The sequence below is a fragment of the Esox lucius genome, chromosome 7 (genome assembly GCF_011004845.1).
Source record: "Esox lucius isolate fEsoLuc1 chromosome 7, fEsoLuc1.pri, whole genome shotgun sequence".
Lineage (NCBI taxonomy): Eukaryota > Metazoa > Chordata > Actinopteri > Esociformes > Esocidae > Esox > Esox lucius.
In genome coordinates, this window is record NC_047575.1 from 34,404,587 (window position 1) to 34,428,748 (window position 24,162).

At 41.4% G+C, this 24,162-nt stretch overlaps 1 protein-coding gene across 5 annotated transcripts; it reads left to right on the forward strand.

Moving 5' to 3' along the window:
• Positions 1-292: 292 nt before the first annotated feature.
• Positions 293-12,609, forward strand: fkbp6 (FKBP prolyl isomerase 6). 5 transcript variants are annotated; one of them, XM_020048118.3, is made up of 9 exons: positions 293-367; positions 1,553-1,670; positions 2,040-2,129; positions 2,685-2,892; positions 3,288-3,426; positions 4,459-4,656; positions 6,831-6,940; positions 7,257-7,331; positions 12,431-12,609. In XM_020048118.3, exons 1-8 carry the CDS (start codon positions 347-349, stop codon positions 7,327-7,329), a joined length of 957 nt encoding a protein of 318 aa, XP_019903677.1. In that variant the 5' UTR covers positions 293-346; the 3' UTR covers positions 7,330-7,331; positions 12,431-12,609. The 5 variants fall into 5 exon arrangements, with proteins under 5 accessions (XP_019903677.1, XP_019903679.1, XP_019903676.1 ...); XM_020048120.3 differs by lacking the exon at positions 293-367 and adding an exon at positions 585-649; XM_020048117.3 differs by lacking the exon at positions 293-367 and adding an exon at positions 720-1,178.
• The last annotated feature ends 11,553 nt before the right edge of the window (positions 12,610-24,162 follow it).

Genomic DNA, 24,162 nt, shown 5'->3' on the forward strand with positions numbered 1-24,162 from the left:
TATACACAGATAGTAATTGCAATTTAAAAAGCCACAGGTGTGGGCAATTAACCTTGAATTGCCATTTTAACCTGTGTGTGTCACCTTGTGTGTTTATAACAACTATATGATGATAAATGACTTCATATGATCACTATCCTTAAATAAAAGGTTTTTTTGCACGATCAGTCATATTTTCAAAATCAATGCCAACATTTCACAATTTCTGCCAGGGTATGCAAATTTATGAGCACAACGGTATCTTGGATTGCATAACATGGGATTTCCAAATCCGGCCCAGGTACCAGTCAGATCTGGTCCATATCAGTACATCACCAGCCAGTGTTGGTGCGTGTGGGCCAGAACTATGCCAGATACTCAAGATAAGGTATGTTCGCCAGATTTGGGCCGGGGACCTAGGTGTATATTTGGCCAGCAAAACACAAAGGATGCGGGCCACATACTTAGTGTTTTGCTGGCCCAAAATACGCCTAGGTACCCGGCCCAAATCTGGCGCACAAACGGCCCTTGTATTGAGTATGGTTCAGATTAAAAAAATGTAAATAACTGAGCCCAGAGCTTTTCCGGAGTCATGTTCGGTTGTTAATTATAATTTTATTCCGTGCTTAATGTAACATAATATAGTTTCTCAGCGAAACTCAATATGTTGGTACGTGTCAAACATTTTAAATTATTTGCAGTCGGGACAGCAGCAAAAATACGTCTTACGTCATTAAAAACTATGCTCACGGTTATACTTTCTAGATGGCCACGTTCACTTGATCCAAAGGCTATGCAATGTTTTATCTTGTTGCACATTTGCGTGGTATCCTAACAAAGCAATTAAGAAAAGAAAAATGCAGATAATGGTATAAAGACAGGTTTTGTGGAGATTTCTTTATGAAGAGTTCAGCATTGAAATTTGTGGGGAAAAATCTGATGCCGACAATTTTGGTTACGTTGGGTGGGTTTTGGGCTTGACATTAAGGTAGATCTGCAGCACTTGGTTGGAGAGAGGTACCTATAGCCACTTATTACCGTGGTAAATCGGTGTGAAAGCGGGCTATCCAAAATATTCCTAAAATTCCATAATAACGCAGCGCAATTGACATTTGCAATCGTCTTATGAAAAAATTATGTCTGCAAACGGGCTGTCGACTAGAATTCGGATGTTTTTGAATCCTCGTGAGCGGCAAAGGGTAGGTACAGTACTCAAGACCAGGTAAAGAAGTTTAATGCCTGGGGCTGGGTGAGAGGCCTCGTTAGCTAGTTAACGTTAGCTAACAGCAAGGTAGCTTGATGCCAACGTTTGATCACACAAGTAGTGTTTGCGAGAAAAGTTACATTCACCAGCATGTCTTGCTAATAATTTACAATGTATACACATATTTGCGTATAGTTTGCGTACTTGTTAACTAACTAGCCATCTACAATACAAAAAACCCTAGATATCTATGCCGCTGACTCGCGAGCTTTATCACTGTCATGTCAAATGTTTATTACTTTACTTGTCACCTTGCACAATTAAGCTCGTTTCAGCTATATAGCAATTAACTTTATATATCCATGTCAGAGTCCTTTCCTACGCCTAGGCCAGCAGATGCAAGACATCTTGGGCGATGGAGGGATTCTGAAGGAAGTGGTCCAACCTGGAGAAGGCCAACCAGTGCCAAGAGATTCATCCGTCTCAAGTAGGCTACGCAAGTGCAATATGTTCATCTTTAGGTTCACCCAGTGTTAAGCATTTGCTTTGCATATTTATTGGGACATAATGCAATAAAATACATTAAGAGAAGAGCGCTTCATTGCTGTTCCTGGCAAGCTTCTGTCTATTTTTATCACTCAAACTCCAACCTAATGCAGTGGTTTATCTGATTTTACCAGAATATGTTTTTTCTACTCTGTATTAATTTGCATTCCCCTGGTTTTTGCCTGAGAGGACTAAATAGAAATAAGTTGCCAACTAAAAAGATTCTGTGTCTAACTTCTAACACCAGAAGTACTGAGGGTCTGAAGCTTGGTGATTATTTTTCTTTTAAACCTGTTATATCCCTTTGCAGTCCATTTCTCTGGATTTCTGGAGTACTCGGACCGACCATTTGAGACCACCAACCAACTGAAATACCCTCGAATGATGAAGCTTGGAAGAGGTAACATAAAGCCCGCTGTAAGGCTGTCTACATTTGACACTTTCATGTGACTTCTGCTATCAGAATTTGAAGATCGAACTGGAGGTGGGAAAGTTGCACTGTAGTGTGATTGTTTTCAGACCTACCTCAGGTGGTTTTCTGGTTGCATTCTGTACAGTTTTCTGTGTGGACACAATCAGGTTGCTGAATGGGCATACTGTAAAATGTGGCATCAGCACTCTGTCTAGAAAATTTGTGTTGGGAGTAAGGCACGCCTTTTTTCAGAATATAACAATCTGTAACCAATCCCTTTATATTTTTTTGTTAGTTTGTTGTCTAATTAGAGAGGTTCACTGGCAAATTTACTACAGTAATTAGCTACGCTATTGCCATCAAGATGTTCTCTATTCCATAATTTGAAGAATCCATACAGGCAGTAAAAAACAGAATCAGCTCTGATCGTTTAGATTTAAAAACAAACATTTAATATCTGGGTTGGCTAGAGTAGAGGTTTGTGAAATCTTGCTCTAAGGTAACAGCTTTTCATGTGTGATTTCATAAGTACTTTTCTTACAGACGTGACTCTATATGGCCTGGAGCTGGGTATTCTGACCATGAAAAAGGGAGAGTTCTCTCGTTTTCTGTTTTTACCTGAGTACGCTTATGGAGACATGGGCTGCCCTCCACTCATCCCCCCTTTTGCCACTGTGCTCTACGAGGTGCAAGTCCTTGACTTCCTTGACTCAGCTCAAGTGGATGAGTTCTTCACACTGAGTTTGGTGAGGTGACTTAGTGTTTTTTTAAAATATGTGTTGTTCTGATATTTTGGCTTACAATTGTATCTGCCAATTATAAGCAAAACCATTTAAGAACTGGTATCGGCCTATTGCTTTAAAATTGGCTGATTATTTCTGACCATGGTGATGTTGTTTGGTAGTATGATTTTACCTTTTTTTGCTTGAGTCGGGTAGTCTTTTATTATAAAAATATATAGCTTAAAAAATTACTTTTGAATGATTGAGTTTGCATTTGTTGAAATTAGAGTCGTCATCATAAGAATCTTTTTTTTTTGCCAGGGCAACAGGTGCAGTAAAACCAAAACATGATAGTGGCCAATTGTGTTCTATGAATATCTATGAATATTTCTTGGCTGTCTCCACCATATTTTTACCATTTCAGAACATTTTCCTCCCTCCAGGAGGAGCAGAACACTGTACCTCTGTACAAACTCCTCAATGTAGTTGACACAGAGCGGAGCTTTGGCAACCGCTGCTTCAATCAGAGTCGCTTTGAAGATGCCAAAGATCGCTACAAACAGGTAACACCAAGAGAAACATGCCTTGTCTTAAATGTAATGTACATTAGTAGAATCAGGTGGATGAATAATTTGGTACCAAATGAACCAATCAAAGGAGGGCTCTTTATGAAAGTGTTATGGTGGTACTCTGATAAATTGAGATAATAAACTTTATTCAGGTTGTTACGCATAAAGGTGAAACACTGCCTACCACCAAAATAACCTTCTACTAACAGTCAAGGGTGATGGTGGAATGTCAAGATCTGGGGCTGCTTTTCCTCTGCATGATGTGGTCAACCTCATTAAAGGAACCATTCATTCTGAGATTCTTGAGTAAAACGTCAGGCCATCAGTCAAGCAGCCAAAACTGAGCCTAATATCAGTCTTCTAACAAAACAACAACCCAAATCATTCAGTCAAATCTACCGAAGAATGGCTCAGGAGAAATATTTGTTTTTTGGATTGGCCAAGTCAAAGTCCTGACCAGTCTAGGTGCTGGGCAGGACCTGAAGTGAGCAGTGCATGCCAGACACCCCTCAAACATCACTCAATTTGCTGAGTCCTATAAGGAGTGGGCAGAAATCCCTGAAGATGTCAGAGACTAATTAGTGACTATTGAAGACATTTATTCCAAGTTATCATTGCTAATTTAGGAGCCACAATCTATTTAATGAAGGGTTTTATCCTATTATTGCACATTTGAATTAGTTTAAGTGAACCACATGTTATATAAACGGTGGAAATAGAGCTCTGGCCACTGCACCCTTTCCTTTCCAAAAAATCAAAAAGGAAGGTTTTTTGATTGAGGAACAGAAGGGTTTAAATTAAGAGACCAAATTGAGTGTCCCTCACTCAAAACTTTTCCAGAGCTGTATGTCCTTTATTTGAAATTTCTTTATTTTTATATTGGGGCTTAGATACATTTTGAGTTTATTTTAATATAGAATGAGGTGGACAGGCAGAGAGTGTGATCGAGGTAGACAGATATCTCAATCTATTTAATTTCTATTAAATTTTTTGTTATTCATACATTTGCTCACACTGTCTGGCCAGGCCCTGACTCTGCTGGGGAATCGGGAGGTGGAGGGAGAAGAGGAGAAGAGGAGCATAGCAGCGGCGCAGTTGCCGATTTACCTCAACCTGTCCCTGACCCAGCTCCGCCTGGATAGGCCCCTAAAAGCCCTGGTGTACAGCCACAAGGCTCTTAAGATCGACCCCAAAAACACCAAGGCCCTCTTCCGCTGTGGTCAGGTCAGACTTTCAGGCTGGGGGTTAGTGAGAGAAGTCATGTTTTCAATAAACGGTGGGTGGATGGGAGTGTGTGTGGGTGGGAGTGTTGGTGGGTGGATGGGTGTGCGAGGGTGGGTGTGTGTTTGGGTGGGTGGATGGGAGTGTGGGTGGGTTGGAGGGAGGAAGGGAGGGAGGGTGGGTGGGTGTTTAAATGGTGTGTGGTGAGTGGTCTAAAGTTAGTTTGAGAAGATTACAAGTCACTGCAAACTAATAGACAGACTGGCAAGGGTTTCAGTGGGGAAAATGTCAGGCCGTTGTCAAGCAGATTTAATCTGTAGTACAGTGAAATCTTACAAATGGACCCTTATATTTGGTTTTTTTCTAAGAAATATAAAATTGTCATCAACAAATATTTTCTTTTATTATTAAAAAATTAGTTGAAAAGCACACCTCTGTCTTTATAAAGCTCTATGGCACATTTCAGAGCAAAATCCAAGTCATCACTGTCAAAGCAATTGTAGAGCTCCAGGCACATATCTTGGAAAGGGTAGCAACATTTTTTGCTGCAATACTCTTCCTATAGCAGTAGTCATATAAATGTGTTACTCTAAAACAGTTTTTGCTTTGTCGTTATGGGCTGTTGTGTGCAGATTGATGAGGAAACAAATGCACTGATCCCCTGCTGATTTTGTATGTTTGCCCATTGACAAGGAAATTATCCGTCTATAATTTTAATGGTATGTTTATTTGAACAGTGAGAGACAGAATAACAACAATAAAATCCAGAAAAACTAATGTCAAATATTTTATAAATTGGTTTGCATTTTAATGAGTGAAATAAGTATTCGACCCCTCTGCAAAACATGACTTAGTACTTGGTAGCAAAACCCTTGCTGGCAATCACAGAGGTCAGATGTTTCTTGTAGTTGTCCACCAGATCTGCACACATCTAACGAGGGATTTTGTCCCACTCCTCTTTGCGTATCTTTTCCAAGTCATTAAGGTTTTGAGGCTGACGTTTGGCAACTGAAACCTTCAGCTCCCTCCCCAGATTTTCTATGGGATTAAGGTCTGGAGACTGGCTAAGCCACTCCAGGACCTTAATGTGCCACTCCTTTGTTGCCTTGGTCGTGTGTTTTGGGTCATTGTCATGCTGGAATACCCATCCACGACCCATTTTCAATGCCCTGGCTAAGGGAAGGAGGTTCTCACCCAAGATTTGATGGTACATGGCCCCGTCCATCGTCCCTTTGATGCAGTGAAGTTGCGTAGTGTGTTACCAATTGTTTTCTTGGTGACTATGGTCCCAGCTGCCTTGAGATCATTGACAAGATCCTCCTGTGTAGTTCTGGGCTAATTCCTCTCCGTTCTCATGATCATTGCATCTCCATGAGGTGAGATCTTGCATGGAGTCCCAGACCGAAGGAGATTAACAATTCTTTTGTGTTTCTTCCATTTGCGAATAATCGTACCAACTGTTGTCACCTTCTCACCAAGCTGCTTGGCGATGGTCTTGTAGCCCATTCCAGCCTTGTGTAGGTCTACAATCTTGTCCCTGACATCCTTTAGTCTTGGCCATGGTGGAGAGTTTTGAATCTGATTGATTGATTGCTTCTGTAGCCAGGTGTCTTTTACACAGGTAACAAGCTGAGATTAAGAGCACTCCCTGTATAAAAGACAACTGGAAGCCAGAAATCTTTCTGATTGAGAGGGGATGAAATACTAATTTCACTCATTAAAATGCAAATCAATTTATAACATTTTTGACATTTGTGTTTTGTTTGTTTAATAAAGCAAACAAAATATGAAGAATATATATTTAAATAGAATAATGTTTCTAAACACTTAAAATAATACTGATGCTCCAATGATGAGAGCAAACCCTGATTGGTGGGTGTTATGTTAAAAAAACTATTCCAAAAGAGTCACCGTCCAGTTGAAGCTGACAGCAATTTGTCATAGTCATGGTATCATTTCTAATTAAGTGCTAGTGCCAAAACAATTATGTCACTGCCCAAAAAGCATCGTGTTTAGAAAACATATTTGCTATGACCATTTTAGGTTTTTTATGTTGTTTTAGAAATATCCTAAAATGTATATGTTCCCATTTTTACATTTTTGTTTTTCATGTTTGATGAAATCACATTTTTGGAAAGAAATGCATTCAAATGTTTCAAATAGTGCTTTTTCCTCAGGCTTATTTGGAGTTGTTTGAGTATGAGAAAGCCCAGGATTACCTCATGATGGCCCAGGCCAACAAACCGTTTGACACTGACATCAACAATCTCCTGAGGAAGCTTGCCATGTAAGATAGTATTCCTGATATTCGTTGTTCATTCACTTATGTAAAAATATTATCCAGTGTATATCTGGATATTTGGTATAGCTATGTATATTTTCTGAATGTGCGCAATAATAATTAACAGAATACGCTTTTTGCATTAATATGCCCCAGACGTTTTGTATCCTTTTAATAAACTACTATAAGTTTGTGGTTGTAGCAAAGCTACTTATTGTAACGATAGATATAAGCACAATGTCAGTATGATCTTTTGTTAATTGTCCTAGTTCTACCCTAGTGACCCATTGTTTCTCTACTAAACATAGAACTTTGTTTGCAGATGCTACAATAACTCTTTAGACAAAGAGAAAGAACTGTGCTCCAAGATGTTTGCAGACTTTGTGAAAAAGTGAAGGTAAGGCTTTACATAGCTGATTTACTGTTTAACAGATTACATTTGAAAGGGAATTAACCAGCGATTTTAAGTCATCTCTTGTAGCAGCAACCTATTTTCAAGCCTAGACTGTGCTGCTTGTTGGCAAAGAATGCCTTTTTTCAAATATAGTTTTACCAAATTCTGATCTAGATAGATTTGTGCTCAAAAGTTTGCATACCCTTTGAAGATTGGTAATATACACTCACCTAAAGGATTATTAGGAACACCATACTAATACTGTGTTTGACCCCCTTTCGCCTTCAGAACTGCCTTAATTCTACGTGGCATTGATTCAACAAGGTGCTAAAAGCATTCTTTAGAAATGTTGGCCCATATTGATAGGATAGCATCTTGCAGTTGATGGAGATTTGTGGGATGCACATCCAGGGCACAAAGCTCCCGTTCCACCACATCCCAAAGATGCTCTATTGGGTTGAGATCAGGTGACTGTGGGGGCCATTTCAGTACAGTGAACTCATTGTCATGTTCAAGAAAGCAATTTGAAATGATTCGAGCTTTGTGACATGGTGCATTATCCTGCTGGAAATAGCCATCAGAGGTTGGGTACATGGTGGTCATAAAGGGATGGACATGGTCAGAAACAATGCTCAGGTCGGCCGTGGCATTTAAACAATGCCCAATTGGCACTAAGGGCCCTAAAGTGTGCCAAGAAAACATCCCCCACACCATTACACCACCACCACCAGCCTGCACAGTGGTAACAAGGCATGATGGATCCATGTTCTCATTCTGTTTACGCCAAATTCTGACTCTACCATCTGAATGTCTCAACAGAAATCAAGACTCATCAGACAAGGCAACATTCTTCCAGTCTTCAACTGTCCAATTTTGATGAGCTTGTGCAAATTGTAGCCTCTTTTTCCTATTTGTAGTGGAGATGAGTGGTACCCGGTGGGGTCTTCTGCTGTTGTAGCACATCCGCTTCAAGGTTGTGCGTGTTGTGGCTTCACAAATGCTTTGCTGCATACCTCGGTTGTAACAAGTGGTTATTTCAGTCAAAGTTGCTCTTCTATCAGCTTGAATCAGTCGGCCCATTCTCCTCTGACCTCTAGCATCAACAAGGCATTTTCGCCCACAGGACTGCCGCATACTGGATGTTTTTCCCTTTTCACACCATTCTTTGTAAACCCTAGAAAAGGTTGTGCGTGAAAATCCCAGTAACTGAGCATATTGTGAAATACTCAGACCGGGCCGTCTGGCACCAACATCCATGCCATGCTCAAAATTGCTTAAATCACCTTTCTTTCCCATTCTGACATTCAGTTTGGAGTTCAGGAGATTGTCTTGACCAGGACCACACCCCTAAATGCATTGAAGCAACTGCCATGTGATTGGTTGATTAGATAATTGCATTAATGAGAAATTGAACAGGTGTTCCTAATAATCCTTTAGGTGAGTGTATGTACCATTTGTAAAGAAAACACGAGTGTGCATGCAAAACACGTCTTATTTCTTATTGGATTCATACTCAACGGTAGGTCATAACCGAATGGCACAATCATAAAACAAAACATGTCAACAAAGAAATAAATTAACTGACCCCTGTTCAAAAGTCTGCATACCCACATGGGGAGCTTTTCCACCACATAGTACCGGATCGTTAATACCGGTAGTAGCGAGGGAAGCACGCGTGAATAGTAACTTTGGTCTTAATATATTGCAGACTGCAAAAATGGTTAGAAAGCTTGGTAGGCTACTTCTGTTTGGCTTGACATTAGTACTTTGACCAGTGCAATGTATGGCAGATAGCCTATAGAAAAACCCAGGGGAGGAAATAGACGAGGTCCTTTTGTAGGCTACAAAAACAGTGAGTTGATTTCAACACCAGTGCATAGGTCCAAACCGAGATGTGTTTTGGGAAAATACGATTCTGGTCCTATGCACTGGCACTGAAATGAACCCATTTCAATGCAAGGACTCCTGGGACAGACCCGCAAAGACTCGCCGTTCTCATCTCTTAAAACCATTTTCCGACACTGGACAGCGAACAGCAGAACAGCTTGTTTTGCTTTGCTGCACGCTTTGAGTCACTCTTGTCAGAAGTCTTCTGTGTTTCTATGTCACCTTTTGGTATTGCCTCAGCTCGCTTGCAACCTTGACTGAACCCGTACTAAAAAACGTATCTGGTACCAGGTACTATCCTAACATTTGGCCAGTGGAAAAGCAAAAAAGGCGTCAAGCTGGTACCAAGCAGTGGAATAGCTCCTAAAGCGAGTAGAGTCGAGCCGGTACAATGCAGTGGAAAAGCACCATTAGTTCTTAATACTGTGTATTGGCCCTTTAGCATCAATGACAGCGTGCAGTGTTTTATAATAGTTGTCCGTGAGGCCCCGAATTCTTGCAGGCGGTATAGCTGCCCATTCGTCTTGGCAAAATACCTCCAGGTCATGCACCATTTTTGGTTGTCTAGCATGAAATGCACATTTGAGATCTCCCAGAGTGGCTTGATGATATTAAGGTCAGGAGACTGTGATGGCCACTCCAGAACCTTCACCTTTTTCTGCTGTAACCACTGGAGGGTCAACTTGGCCTTGTGCTTAGGGTCATTGTCGTGCTGGAAAGTCCAAGAGCGTCCCATGTGCAGCTTTTGTGCAGAAGAATGCAAATTGTCTGCCAGTCTTTTCTGATAACATGCTGCATTCATCTTGCCCACATTTTTTGCAATATTCCCCGTGCCTTTAGAGCTCACAACCCCCTAAAACATGAGTGACCCAGCACCTTGCTTCACAGTGGAGATGGTATTCTGTTCACTATAGGCCTTGTTGACCCCTCTCTAAACATAGCGCTTATGGTTGTGACCGTAAAGTTTTATTTTGGGGTGTGCCAGAAGCTGAGGCAAAATTAGTGTGCCAGAAGCTGAGGCATGTTGGGGTGTTGTTGGGCATATTGTATCCTGGTTTTTTTGTGGCTTTGGCGCAGTAAAGGCTTCTTTCTGGCATTTCAACCATGCAGTCATATTGTGATCCTTGAAACAACCACAACGTCTTTTTCCAGAGCAGCCTGGCATTTGCAAGGCTTTGGATTTCTTTTTATATCCTTTTCCATCTTAATAAAGTTCCATTACCTTGTTACACAGGTCTTTTGACAGTTCTTTTCTGCTCCCCATGACTCAGTATCTAGCCTGCTCAGTACATCCATGTGAGGGCTAACAAACTCATTGAGTATTTATACACAGACACTAATTGCAATATAAAAAGCCACTGGTGTAGAAAATTCACCTTTAATTGCCATTTTCACCTCTGTGTCACCTTGTGTGTCTGTAACAAGGCCAAACATTCAAGGCTATGTCAACTTTTGATCAGGGCCATTTGGGTGATTTCTGTTAAAACAACTTTGTGATAATAAATGTCTTATGTTCACTATCCTTAAGTAAAATACAGTTTTCTTTGCATGATCAGTCATATTTTCACAATTTCTGCCACGGTATGCAAACTAACCACCTACAAGAGCGGTTGTTGCATAGTAGTCAAGATTCGATTGGTCCTATCCAAATATTTTCTAAAAGACCTTAAACATGTTCACTTTGCAGGCTGTCTAGCAAGCAATCTTTTCATGTAAATGTTTCCAAAACACTGGTTATGTCTGTGCTAGCCTTTGGAGGGCGCTGGTGTTTGCCACATTTCGATTGTCTATTTCATATGCTTACAACTTTTCACTTGGTTTTAATAAGAGGCACTTGCCATCAGTAACCACTCAATCATCTAGCAGTGTAGCATCTATCTCTATTGAAAATCACATGTATATTTTTGTTAATGGACATCTAATTCAATAATTACAGGCTTAGGGCAGTATATTTAAGAATAATACTTTCTGTACCGTGTGTTGGTCTGTAGGGGTTGGCAATTCTCTCTAATGCCTTGGAATGTTTCTGTTCAGTATCTCTGAATGTGTAGATGACTACCCCCCCCCCCTCCCCCCCCCCCCCCCCCCCCCCCCCCCATATGGCCCATGTGGAATTGAAAGATACAAAATGAATAATGTGTATGTACAGGTCCTGACTCCAGACACCTGTAGATATCACATTTAGCAGAGATGAAAACGGCTGCAATCTAAAAAAATCTGTGGTTGCTGTAATTTCACAGTAACAGATTTACAAGACGCAGCTCGTTCACTTTTTTAATGAATCTAAACAAATGTCAACCTTGGGTGCTTTGTAACAAGGCCAAACATTCAAGGGTATGTAAACTTTTGATCAGGGCCATTTGGGTGATTTCTGTTAAAACAACTATGTGATAATAAATGGCTTCAAAAGATCACTATCCTTCATATGACATTTTATAGTGATCATACAACATCAAAAGATTTTCATGTTTAACAAACTATACTATACACAAGGGACTAGTTGAACAGTGAAAATTAACATTTTGTTACAAATAAATGGCATCAATACCACAACCCATGAAACGGTTACCATACACTGTTTTTGCACATGTTTAGGTAAATATGTGCATAGAGTTGGAAATCTATAACCACTGTTTGGCATAACTTTTTTTATTAAAACCTCAGATTTTTTCTGTTACTGTGACATTTGCCTGCTTGTTTAGCTTTGAGTGACAGCATGTTCTATAGTGATAAAGCGTTAGGGTAATTTAGGAATCATGTTTTCTAAATGCTTTTTAAAAAGCTTGAGCACTCTAGATCTGCTGAGGTATCCTTCTTTTATTACTACAGTAGGTGGGAACTTGCATGTCAGAAGAGACCAAGTGTGTGTGTTCTTATTTTTCTGTCTTACTACAATCATGCAATGCAAGAACATTTGGACAGGTCTAAGATAGCAAAGTCCTAACAAAGATAGCAAAGCCTAACAAATTGGTCCCTACCAGAGTGTGTAGACTGTGCCTAAAAGCATATTTACTTGTTGGGTTTAGGATAAAATGTAGAATTGGGGTTAGTTTTAGGCTTTCAAGGTTAGGGTTAGGTAAAAGCATTGGTTTAAAGGTTAGGTTATTGAGGTTAGGGGATAGGGTAAATGGGGAGTAGTATTTTTAGACAGAAAAGAGTGCGTGTGTGTGTGTGCGGACTGTCTGGGGTTACATTTTTGACTCATTCTGTTGCAGGTGATGGTGTAAACAAGAACTTAGTCAACAGAAGTCTCACACAAATGTTAGTAATGTGGAAATGTAATAACTTATATTTCAAGTTTTGTTCATACATTTAGCAAGCTATTGTTCATACTAAATCCAGCACTTGGGACAGTGAAATGTCTTATCAAGGATGATTTGTTTTTTGTGTTTACTGTTAGTAAAGTCTCTTTTGAAAGCAAACTGTTGTCTTAGTTATCCATATAAAAGTGATCCAAGTGAGTCACATTTCTGGTAAAAATAACAAACCTTGGAGTAGGAAAACAAAAAACTTTCTACATTGATTTGCATTTCAAAGTGGGATTGAGGGGGATTCATGGGTCTCCATCAAAGATTCAGAATCTTTCAGCAGGACAATGACCCTAAAAGCACTTTAGAATGGCTGGCTAAAGTGGAAAAACCAAACACTGCCCACACCTCAAGACACACAGTCAGTGAAGTATGTTGGTGGCAACATCATGTTGTGGGAGTGCTTCTCATGGGCATTTTGTTAAAACTGAAGGAAGAATTGATAGAGCAAAATACAGGGAAATACTGTCAGAGAAACTGCTTCTGTATGCTGAAAAGCTTGGGAGGAAATTCACCTTTGAGCAACACAGTGTTCCCAAACACAAGGTAAAAGGAATTTTTTTAGTGTCTGAAGAACAGAAATGGAAATGTCTTACAGTAGCCCAGTTAATACTCATAAAAAATCCAGATGAGAGTCTTTGGCGCTCTGCTTGAAAATTGTGGTCCACAATTCAGCACGCACATCCACAAATGGTTGGGTGTTGACATGAGAATGCATTAGACAATCAGTTGACTTATTTCCTTATATGACTTAATAAAATCCAGTTGCATTTATATTTTTGTTCAGTGGTTTTATGTTTATTTTATACTGCGGGGTTGTATATACCAAAACAACATATCTGTCTTTTTAATAGATAGCATGTCACATGACATACCAAAATGCATTTTGGTCCAAAATGGTCATTGATGTCTACTAACCAGGAATGACATTACAGAAATCACCATTAGGAGACCAAAGGTTTTCTGTCATAGAAATGTATATAAGCTTAGTATTATCACTACATTTCTAGGTATCATTGAAAAAAACATCAATACAAAAAATCAAGTAGATTTAAAATATTAATTAATGAATAAAATAGTTATTTTAACATTTGTTATTTAATAAGGAATACTCTCGTAGTTAAGAGGGGGAAATTGAGTCATGTCATGTTGTGTATTTAAAAATGAATATATTATATATATTCTTTGGGCACCAGAATTGACCCTTAAATAGAGTGCTCCCATCTAATGATCGGACGGGGGCAATAGTTTGCTTCCATGGAGCCATGTAGGTCTTTGATGGTATCATAGAATTCTGGATGTTATTACAGTCCGCATAGATTTACATTTCTTGTGCCTTCTGAACCCACCAGGTGTCTTCCATGACCCGCAATGCCAGCTGGGTTACTGCTCTTGCCTCAGGATAGGCAGCTTTCAAAGTGGGTGATTCGGGGTTTGACAGGAGGGCTTTATTGGCTTTGTTTTGGTTGCAAGCAAAGCTGTATTTTGGGAGAGTTATTGTCAAACCAGTCCTGATGCTGTTTCCTTGACAGACCCAGAGCCTGAGGCTGCTCTGTGGATTGCGGTGCACGGAACTGCCCAATGTGATGATCAGTCCAAAGCATGGCCATTGTGATCAGCACATCCTGTCTGTCCTTTTGATGGACAATGATGTAGTCCAGGAGGTGCCAATGCTTTGAGTGAGGATGTTGCCAGGTGGTTTTGAGTATGTTCTTCATTTGGAAGATGGTATTTGTGATGACCAGGTGGTGTTCTGAACAGAGGGAGAGGAGCTGGAGCCCATTGTTTCCCCACCCCAAACGTGCCAAGAACTCTACTCAATAGGAGATACTCAGAGCCCACTCTGGCATTGAAGTCTCCCATGAGGATGAGTCTAACCTGTGGCTGGGGTTTTCTGAATGACGCTGTGGAGAGCTCTGTAAAAGGACTCTTTGATGTGCTGCCCTGTATCCAGGGTTGGTGCGTAGGCGCTGATGAGTTGCAAAGCGTCCCTTTGTAAGTGGAATGCACCACGTCATCAGCCTCTTGTTGGTGCTAATGGGGGATTCAGATATACGCTGCAGCAGGTGTCTTCACAGCGAAGCCCACTTCATGCATGTACCCTCAGTGACTCCTTTCCAGAAGAGTACCCAGCACCAGCTTATGTCAAGGAATCCTCTCCATGTAGTCTGGTGTCACTGAGTGCCGCGCTGTTGATGTTATTGAGCTCAAGGGCCACCAAACATTTTCTTTGGTGAGGCCAATTTTTGACCTCTGAGGGATGCTCTGACTGTTGCGGTTTACTGTCCAGAGTTGGTAGAGCAGAACATTTTTGGAGCACCTTTTCCAGGTCCTTCCCAGGCGTCAGCAGTGTCAGGCGTGAGCAGTGGAAGTTGCCGAAGAGACATGCTGCTCCTCCCCACGTCCCATCACTCCATTGCTGCCGGTAGGCATGGTTTGGCTAGGAAATCCCAATCGCATCCTTGGCCTGCACCTGCTGCCATTCCACATCGCCGTAGGACTTTGGGGCAGGGGGTTTGGAGCAATGGGTTTGCACAAGGAAGAGATTAAGGTGAGGGTGTGGGTGCCCAGTCCTCACTCCCACCATCTTCACTCCGCCAGACAGACTTCCAGGGGAAGCTCATGAGGCCCTTCGTCTGGCAGGGACTGATGGTCATCCGGTCTGTCGCCAACTGCAGATTTGTGCTCAGCGTTTACTCCTCTAGCCGTCATACCTTCCCAGGTTAACCCACGTGGCAGTGGGACAGTGGTTGGTGAATCACCTCTCAGGACCACTGCTGAGATCCTCTACCGGTTCAGCCTGGGGTTTGCAAAGCCCCAGTTACCATGGGTTGCCATGAGGAGGCATAGAAGGAGTCTTGGTGAGAGAGTGGTTATGTACTCAGCACGGAAGACTTACACTCTGCTTCCTGAACACTGGCGGAGGCGGCCTGCGGCATCCCTACATGCAATGGCTCATTTAGCAAACTGCTCTAGATGCATCGCAGCTCTCTGCTGACAATACGACCAGCCAACCCACATCATTAAGTAGAAGCAAGGTGGCCCCAGACAAGTGTGACATCAAATGGAGTGGCATTTCTGAAGATAAACCAGTCTAGTTTGAGCCAGCCCTTTCATATTACCTGCTAATGGATTAAAACACCTTTAATATAGAGTTTTTTAATTATGCCACGGGTCAGTACTAGCAAGAACCAGCTACACAGTTACAATGTAGTGATTTGGGTTTGAGTGCAGAAAACATACTGTAGGGTAATGCATTGTGGCAGAAAACTGGTCGGGAGTCTAACGCGATCGAAACCAAATGCTTATGGTTCTGGGCAATTTTCACTTTTTTAGTGGCAAAGTATGGCAACATGTTCCAGTTCTCCTCCAGCCTTTTGATAAAAAATGACTGTCTGGGTCAAGCAAAATCCCTTAATCATTTTCTGATTAGCAAAATTATGCACAGTTAATTTCTGTTCAAGGAAGATAACAAGCACGGTCTTGGGAATCACAATGCCATCTAAATTGCTTTTTAAAAATATTTTAAATATTTAAATATATAGTTTCCACCGCTAATGTAATACATTCTGTCAGTTTCCCTCGTCAATTTAATGTATTGAGAAACTAAATATCCAGCGACTGTCCATTATAAAACTTGATCTCACTGGATTGGGGAGAGTAGCTTTGAATGCAAAATTGTTATTGCTGCATTTCTCCTGGTGTCCATACAGTCAAATTCTACTTTCAGACCCTTTAAGTTGAAACCTACTACAACATGTCCATTGCAGGTCTAGACAATGCAAGCCCGTTGTAGATCTGTTTGTGTACACAGGCCTTCGTGCAAACTTTTAGCAGATAGCACTTTCAGATGGAACAAGGCGATAACATTCACACAAAGGGATCAGGTCTACGTCTAAGCTCTAGTTTGTTCCTGAGGAAGAGACAGTGGAACCCAATGACCTTTTTTAAAGGAAGATAAGATAGACCTGCCATGCAGTCTGCTGAGAGGCTGGACCAGGGGAGCCACCCAACAACATGGGAGGTATTATCTGACAGAGAAAAAAAATGTCACTGACAATTTAAGAAGAACCTTTATAAGAAATTGAAAAAAAGTCTTAGAGGACCAAAATATTCAACTCAAGATCACTCTGAATGGCCTTTCAGGACTCTGGGGCAAAATATTCCAATGCAGTTGTCTCGTGGTTTATCTCCAGCACAATCCAGACTTGAGAGCGTGTTTCGTAACAGCTGTTTTTCCAACAGATTTTCTCTTTTAGTTAGAATGTTTTTGCATGATTGCCTGACAGAAGCTAAGGCATGCATATATACAATATCCACTTAATCTCGGAGCAACATAAGAGTTGCTTGCACAATATATTTTCTATGCTGATGTGACGGATGTGATTTCTGATGAAAGAAACCAATTTTCATCTTTTGCTTTTTCCCCAAGTCACTACAGATTGTCATCTAACCAAATACCAAGGTGTTTGTAAGAAGCTACATGTACTACAAAATAACCATTTAGAGTAGTAATTTGAGGGTCATTTGACCTAGAAAATAGCATGTACTTATGTTGGTACTAAATGAAATAAATGGTGATTTTTGTATCAGTTGTACACCAGACGGAAGGTGTGCAACAGCTTGTTTAAGTGAGGGAGCTATAGCGCATAGAAATGTATCATTGTAAACATTAGGTGCACAATTTCTCAGAGTTCATAAATATAGCTCTAGAAAAAATTAAGAGACCACTGCACCTTTTTGTTTCCTTTCCAAAAAAGTTGGAACGCAAGGTTTTGAGTAAGGGACAGAAGTGTTTAGTTTGCACTGGTCTTTTAATTTTAACCCTTCAGTTCCTCACTCAAAACCTTCCTTTCCAACATTTTTGGAAAGAAAAGGAAAAGGTGCAGTGGTCTCTTAATTTTTTCCAGAACTGTATATAGAATGAACAAAATAGGACCCAAAATTCAACCCTTTGGACCACAAAATGTGTACATATTATTGTATCAGCTACATTAATCTTAGTTCTGTCACTAAGGTAATTTTGAAACCAGAGGCCAGGCCTATGAAGACAGCCTTTTTAATAAAATGTTGTGAGCTACTCTATCAAACGCCTTTGACAGGTCAGCAAACAGCAACACAGCTTAATTTCTCAAGTAAGGCTTTGACAATATAATTTACAACCAGTGTAGTGTGGATAGCACTGTGCCCAGATATGAAAAACTGACTGAAATGTTGAAAATGCTATTTTCTAATAAAAAGGAATGTCACTTTATTTACCACTGTCTCCAGGATTTTAGCAAGGGATGACAATTAAGAGAGAGGTACTGCACTTGATGGGTACTGTGTATATAGAGTAGTTAGGTTGGGAAAAGGTGGAGGTGTGGCCATTTAAAAAAAATCTCTTTTCAGTCTCTTTAAGTCTGTCTGAATTAATAAGGAATTTGAATTGCTAACCTAATGTATTAAATTAGGAGACAATGGTAATATTACAGTTGCTGGAGTATACCGCCCACCATCTGCCAAGAAAGGTATGCCTAACCACCTAACAGACCAACTGGACGCATTTATATCAAATTAAGTTGTTGGGCTATGCTATTAGTGGCATAGTCCATGGGTGCCAGTACTCTCCTGTTGTATGTAGACCGAGTCAAAATCAATATGGTGATGATGGCACATCAAACGGAGCTCCAAGAAGCATCTAAGGTTAACTGTCCTGAGAGCTGGACGATCAGAGAGGCACAGGCACACTAATGCGCCTGTTCTGCCGGGTCTACTTTAATATGCCCGTGGTGCTGACAGAAACATGGCGTTTGAGACGTGCAGGCGCTGACTGTTGTGTGTATGTCAGCCTCCACTCCTCTTGAGTCAATAAGCCAGACAGAGCCTTAGGTCTGTGGCACACGCAGAGAAATATAACTAGCCAGGTCTGCCAGCCAGTATTATAGTATGTCCGTTATAATTAAGTCTCTGATAAAGGCGCCTAAGGAACAATCTGTGGAGAAAAAAGAAACACACTCTACTCTTAAATCAACTCTGCCTGGCATTATTATAATTTATGAAAACACTTTCAGACCATTTGTGTAAATTCTATCCCCCTTCTCTCCTTTTGGTAGATCAATGTCTTATTCATAACATATAAAGTGGTGTCTCTATACCCAGAATTTTTTTCTGGTTTAGGAAAGGTTGTGTTTTCTTTTCCCATTGCTGCTCTCCCAGCTCTGATTAAACACACTCCCTGCTGCTTGGAATAGCAGCACTCTAAAGATAGAGTAGTGAGGGAGAAGGAGGAAAGGGTCAAAGGAGGATGTTTTCTTTCTTTTACCCTCCAATACAGCAGTGATTCTGTCGAGAAGCTTATGGCTTATCACCATATCTCCGTCGTTCGGTTCCTGCAGCCCCTAGCAAGAACGAGGGCTCCTCTGTTGGGGGTCAGGTATGTATAGTCCTGTGTGTTAAGGGATAGCTAAATCTACAGTGGTACGTCATAAAAACAGTGGTGTTTTTGTTCAGGCCTCTTTGCTTGCATATAAAGCATAGGGCCCTTTTTTTCTCTCGGACCCTCTGTATAATTACTAGCAGATTTGACAGCTCAGCTTTTCCCCCTAAAGTTTTTCTTCAACAATTTCAATTGGAGCTAAAACAAGTTCTTCCAAAGACTGCAGCCTTTTCATCTTGAACACTCATATTTCAAATGGGTGATTGGTTTTTCTAGTAGACCGATGCCTCTTAAGCACCTTGTTGGGCACAGAAGGTCTTTGTTAATGTAAAGAAAAAAGATGTCTGTATTCTCAGCTGTGCTAGGTTCTGCTATAGCAGGGTTAAGTGGATAGTCACAGCCCCTTGCCACCTTGGGTCTGAATGAAGTAAGACAGTAGAAGGTGATAAGTTAGGCCGAATGGACAGAACAAAGGAAGTTCATTGTTTGGGCCAATTTTGAATTTATTCCGGTAGTGTCAAGGAGTATAATTGTTTTGTCAAATTGCAAACAATGATACAATACTGCTTTGGCATTGTACCTTTGTCCTGAGGCCAAGTGTTTCTTAGTTTTATGTATAAACGTACCCCTGAGTGCCGTAAAATACTGTAGATGGTCCTAATCTCACCCTTTTGATTGGCCTACAGAGGTCATTGTTTCTCTTGCCAAAACTTTCCTGCACAGCATTTCTTGGCCATCTTAGACCACTTGATGCAGCTCATGCCTCTGTGTGGAGACATCTAAGTGCTACATTTTCTCATGGGATACGTAGCAAACAGCATGGCGAAGCGTAGCCCCAGGTCTGTTTCCAATGTTTGTGGCTCCATTCTCACTTAAATGCCTACTCTAGTCCTCAGTATTTAGGACAATTACCATAGGAACACTAGTTTGTGTTTTTACATGCCCCCTGCAGCACGAATGCCCCATTCCTGCTGGCTCCAATTGAATACATGCTTTGTATTCAATAAACCTATAAAAAGGGACCACTTAATAAAATGAGATTTTTTTTTATCAAAACATGTGTCCAGTTGAAGTGACCTGCAAAGCTGTTTTATTTATACATTTCCCCCACGCAAACAATTAGTTACTAAGAAATGTAGGATTTGAACTACTGGATACACAGCAATGGGTGTCAAAACAAGCTATTTAGGTAAATATCTCGCTAATGCAGTAACAGGGCTGTAAAAGTAACGGTATTCGAATTCGGGGAAGCCCAATTGGTTCGCACGTGAACCAAATTAATACATTTGAAAACATTTTAGCAAAATGTTAGCAGCATTTTGGCATTCCAGTAAACTACAATGGGGATTGACAGAGCTGTTGATAAAACCATAACTGCATGTCGCACTTGACCAAAGTAAAGTAAATAATAATAATTGTAGAGTTAGTTGAACCAAATATGTTGACAAACTTCACCTTGTCCTGACAAGATTTACACAGTTGTAGAAATGCCTAGCCATTAAACCTAGCCATTTAATAGAAATGCCTAGCCATTAAATTCATTATTAAATAAATGAATGGTTAAATGTGAAAAGAACCAGTATCAAATATTTCCACTAGGCTTCATGGGGATGATTCGTCGACTATTTCAGTTTATTTCAGCACAGGTAGGTCTAGTACCCATATGATTGTAAAACAATGTTTGTGGCTTGTCTATAATTTGCACATTATTTTAGATTGTTCTCGTCAGGCATTATGCATATACAAACTGATTTTCAGTAACTGTTTACATTTTTGGGCGTACTGAAAACATTGAACCATGACCTTCAGACCGCAGTGCATATCAAACTGTAGGTTGGGCATACAATTACACCACTAGCAGTAAGTATACTTTTTTTTTTTTTACAATGTATAGCTACTGTAGCTAAGTTACTGTACAACTGGATCAAACCAAAGGGACGTATTCCACCTCTTGAATTGAAATAGGCATGACACTTATATTTGTTAAAGCTTTCCAATAAGGAGGGCAAGGATGTTGGCACCTTTGGGAAGGTAAAGGAGCTGTGTATGAGATCTCTGATTTGAAGCAGGATGTTATCAGTGTTATTACAGTCATGTCCAGACATGGTAGCCTAGCTAGCAGAACCACTGTAGTACTGAGCAAAGACCTGAACAGGTCCTCAATGCCTTGTTGCTGTTAGATCTGGAAGTTGTTAATTTACCAAAAATGTATAAATAAAGCAAGAAAGCTGCATTTTTTATGAACAGTCTGATGTCCACGTTCTGTATGTCATTTCTGGCAGTACATTTGAGCATTTGCACCATACCATTGTAAACAAGTTCTATATTTATGTATCTCAAAACCCAATACTGTTGGTAGGGCCTCAGTTTTCATTCTGCTGCTTGTCCCACAAGCCCACCCTATAAATAGCCCAGTATCTATTTAATGCACAGTTGCTCTTGAAGTATACATAAAGTATCTCACTGTGCATCCCGTTTTAAAACATTTGAGAAGCCAAACAATGGTGCTGTAAATTTCATGAAGATTTTGCGGCCCATTTCCACTATTCCACCACTCCATAATTCTCCAGAAAACATGGCAGCCATTCTAGAGAACAGGAAAGGACATTGTATGGCCTCGCCATCCCATGCCAAAAATGTCCATATATGTTTTTCTTTTTCCTACCTCTCCCCCTCTTTTCAACACTGAGGAGAATAATCCGAGCTTTATGCGAGCGAGGGCATGTGTTTATGCAAGTGTACCGGGACAGGGGGAACAAGGGGGGACAGCCCATTCAAATCAAATCACTGTTTATTGGCAGAAGTAATGGCGGGGTGTAGCGAAATACCTGTGTTTCTAGCTCCTAACAATATAGTGTAAGAAATAAATACAAAATAAATCAACAGAATAGACTGGTTATGTGTGGTAGTTCTCTGGTATATAATGAAGCAATAAGGTCAGACGGGGCCTTCGTGCAGGAGTGGCAGAAAGAAAAAAATCTCAGCCAGAGTTTGCCAGAAGGAGACTCTTAGACTGAGTGAAAAAGGTTTCATTAGGAAGAGACGTTATTGTGGTTCAGGTGTGGCATGATGACTGAGTCTGCACGATTGCAGGCTGGGTACTGGGCTGTTAGACAGCTAGTGGATGTTGTTTAGCAGACCAAGAAACATATTAGTCTCCCCTTAACTCCTTTGTTGCACCGTTTCTTTCCCTGGACGTCCTTGGTGACTCCTTGGTGTCCTGAAGGCTGGGCAGCGCGCCGCAGATTGACCCGAAAACCTTCTCAAGTGCCGCTCAGCCGCGAGTGGAGTAGTTTCCATACAAGAGATTGATAGAACTTGACAGAAAAAGGAAAGGAAGGTGAGATGAAGGGACGTCTTTTAGGAAGGAAAAAATGGAGGAGAGGAGGAGAGAGGCGCGGGAAAGAAAGACGTCATTAAGTGACAGGTCACTGGGAACTTGGAACAGTGTGTTGGAGCCGCCAACTCCAAGGGGAAACACTGAGAGGTTGGTGCAGAGGCTCAAGGCTAACACATCGGATGGATGGCATTTTGAGTTGAATGTTATTACTGCTGTTTTCATTGACATGAATCTGGTTAATATTGAGCTAGGTTTCACCCCTCTTTGTGGGAGTCTCGGCTACTCCCCTACCCCTCTGTCTGCTGCAAAGTCACGTCCCGTAGTGCAGCTGGTCTTTGCTGTGCGTAGCCTCTGCGACACATTTCACCCCATGGTGGGCCCAGCCGCTCAAGGTCATGTCCTGATGGGGTACACAGGAGGAGGGAGGAGGGCAGAGGAGTGGGTGGGGAGGACAGCGTTGTATTTTAGTCTGCCACTGAAAGATTGCCACCTCCCTGTCGGGGTCCACTCTTCTCCAGCAGTACGTTTCATGTGCCCGTGGCCTTTACTATCCACTGTTCTCACCTCTGGCTTCGTCTGTATTCCCTGCTGGTCTGCAGGCTGAATGAAATGACAGGACACGTACAGAATAGCAGCTTCGGTCTAAGGGCTTTATAGCTTTTGTTTTGCGATGACCTGCCTGTTAGACAGTGATAAGTTGACTACACTTTCGATATTTAATTATTATTACTTTACATTATTATCTGAATACTCAAGAGCTATTCTGCTTTGCACTGCTCCAGTATATTTAGCCCCCCTTATGGAGTTTGACAGGTCAGACTCAGGCAGTAAATGTATTCCTGTAACTGTGATATAAATATCTGCTGTCTGTTCAGGCATGGGAGGCGTCCTGTAAAGACACTGCCCTTGGGGAAAGAGGAGGAGGTGGTGACGGGTGAGGTAGAGTCATCCATTCTAGGTATTTTCCTGTTAATTGGACTGATTCGTCAGCTATTTCTGATTCTGACAGTGCAGGGTGATTTAACGACAGGCACGCTTGTTGGATTATTGCCTCTTCTAGGCCCTGCAAAAGCCTGTCAGGTCTGTTGCCCCTCATCACAATGCTAGATATAGCCATCAATGGCCCGAAGAGCTCTCAGCTCCCCATACCATACAGGTTTCAATAGTTACCACATGTGTGGTCCTTTTTATAAGAGCCGTAAAACTATTATATCTACTTTAAATACAATCTGTTAGGTCTCCAGTATTTCTACCAAGTGTTATGGAGGAGTGAACGGAAACAAGTTCCCTTATGTCTGCAGGACGTACGGTCAAGCCAGCTCGTTTACTCGTGAGCTCCTCAGAGCTGAGTGGTCACCTGGTTCAGTCCGACCATAAACACTGCACAGTCATCAGTGTCCCTCAAAAACAGACTTCCAACACGTATCTCACCTCTCTGTCAGGACTGTGATCGGCTCAAACAGGGCCTCCTGCAAACAGCCAAAACACAGTCTGCTTCCCCCGGGTCGCCAATCATAAAGTCAGTGGCTGCGTGTAAGGCATTAAACACAGTCTCTCTCTGGGCAGCGTTCGCTGTCTGGGAACATGCACCTCTTCCTGACGGGGCTCAGCATGGGTTGGGGTTTGCATAGTAATATGAGGTTGCCAAAGACTGCCAGGCATCTTCACCATGTGCCGCTGCCTCGTGTCTCCTCTGCCCTACTCTCTGTTACACTTCTCTGGGAGCTCCCCACTGTCTGGCGAACTGCTTCTGCCACGGCTATACAGACATGGGTTTCTGTGCCTCGGAGGGATTGTGTGTCTGTTTGCATAGAAAGCTGGGTCACTCCTTTTCAGGGGCGGGTGCCTATTGAGCAGTTATGATTTGCCCCCATCCTTTCT

What these genes read in the sequence shown, in the direction of transcription:
- fkbp6 (XM_020048117.3), top strand. Translation starts at nt 1,116, where the DNA reads ATGTCTGCAAACGGGCTGTCGACTAGAATTCGGATGTTTTTGAATCCT. An exon ending in CCAAAGATCGCTACAAACAG is followed by an intron (nt 3,427 to 4,458) that starts GTAACACCAAGA and finishes CTGTCTGGCCAG; the next exon opens with GCCCTGACTCTGCTGGGGAA. An exon ending in CCCTCTTCCGCTGTGGTCAG is followed by an intron (nt 4,657 to 6,830) that starts GTCAGACTTTCA and finishes CTTTTTCCTCAG; the next exon opens with GCTTATTTGGAGTTGTTTGA.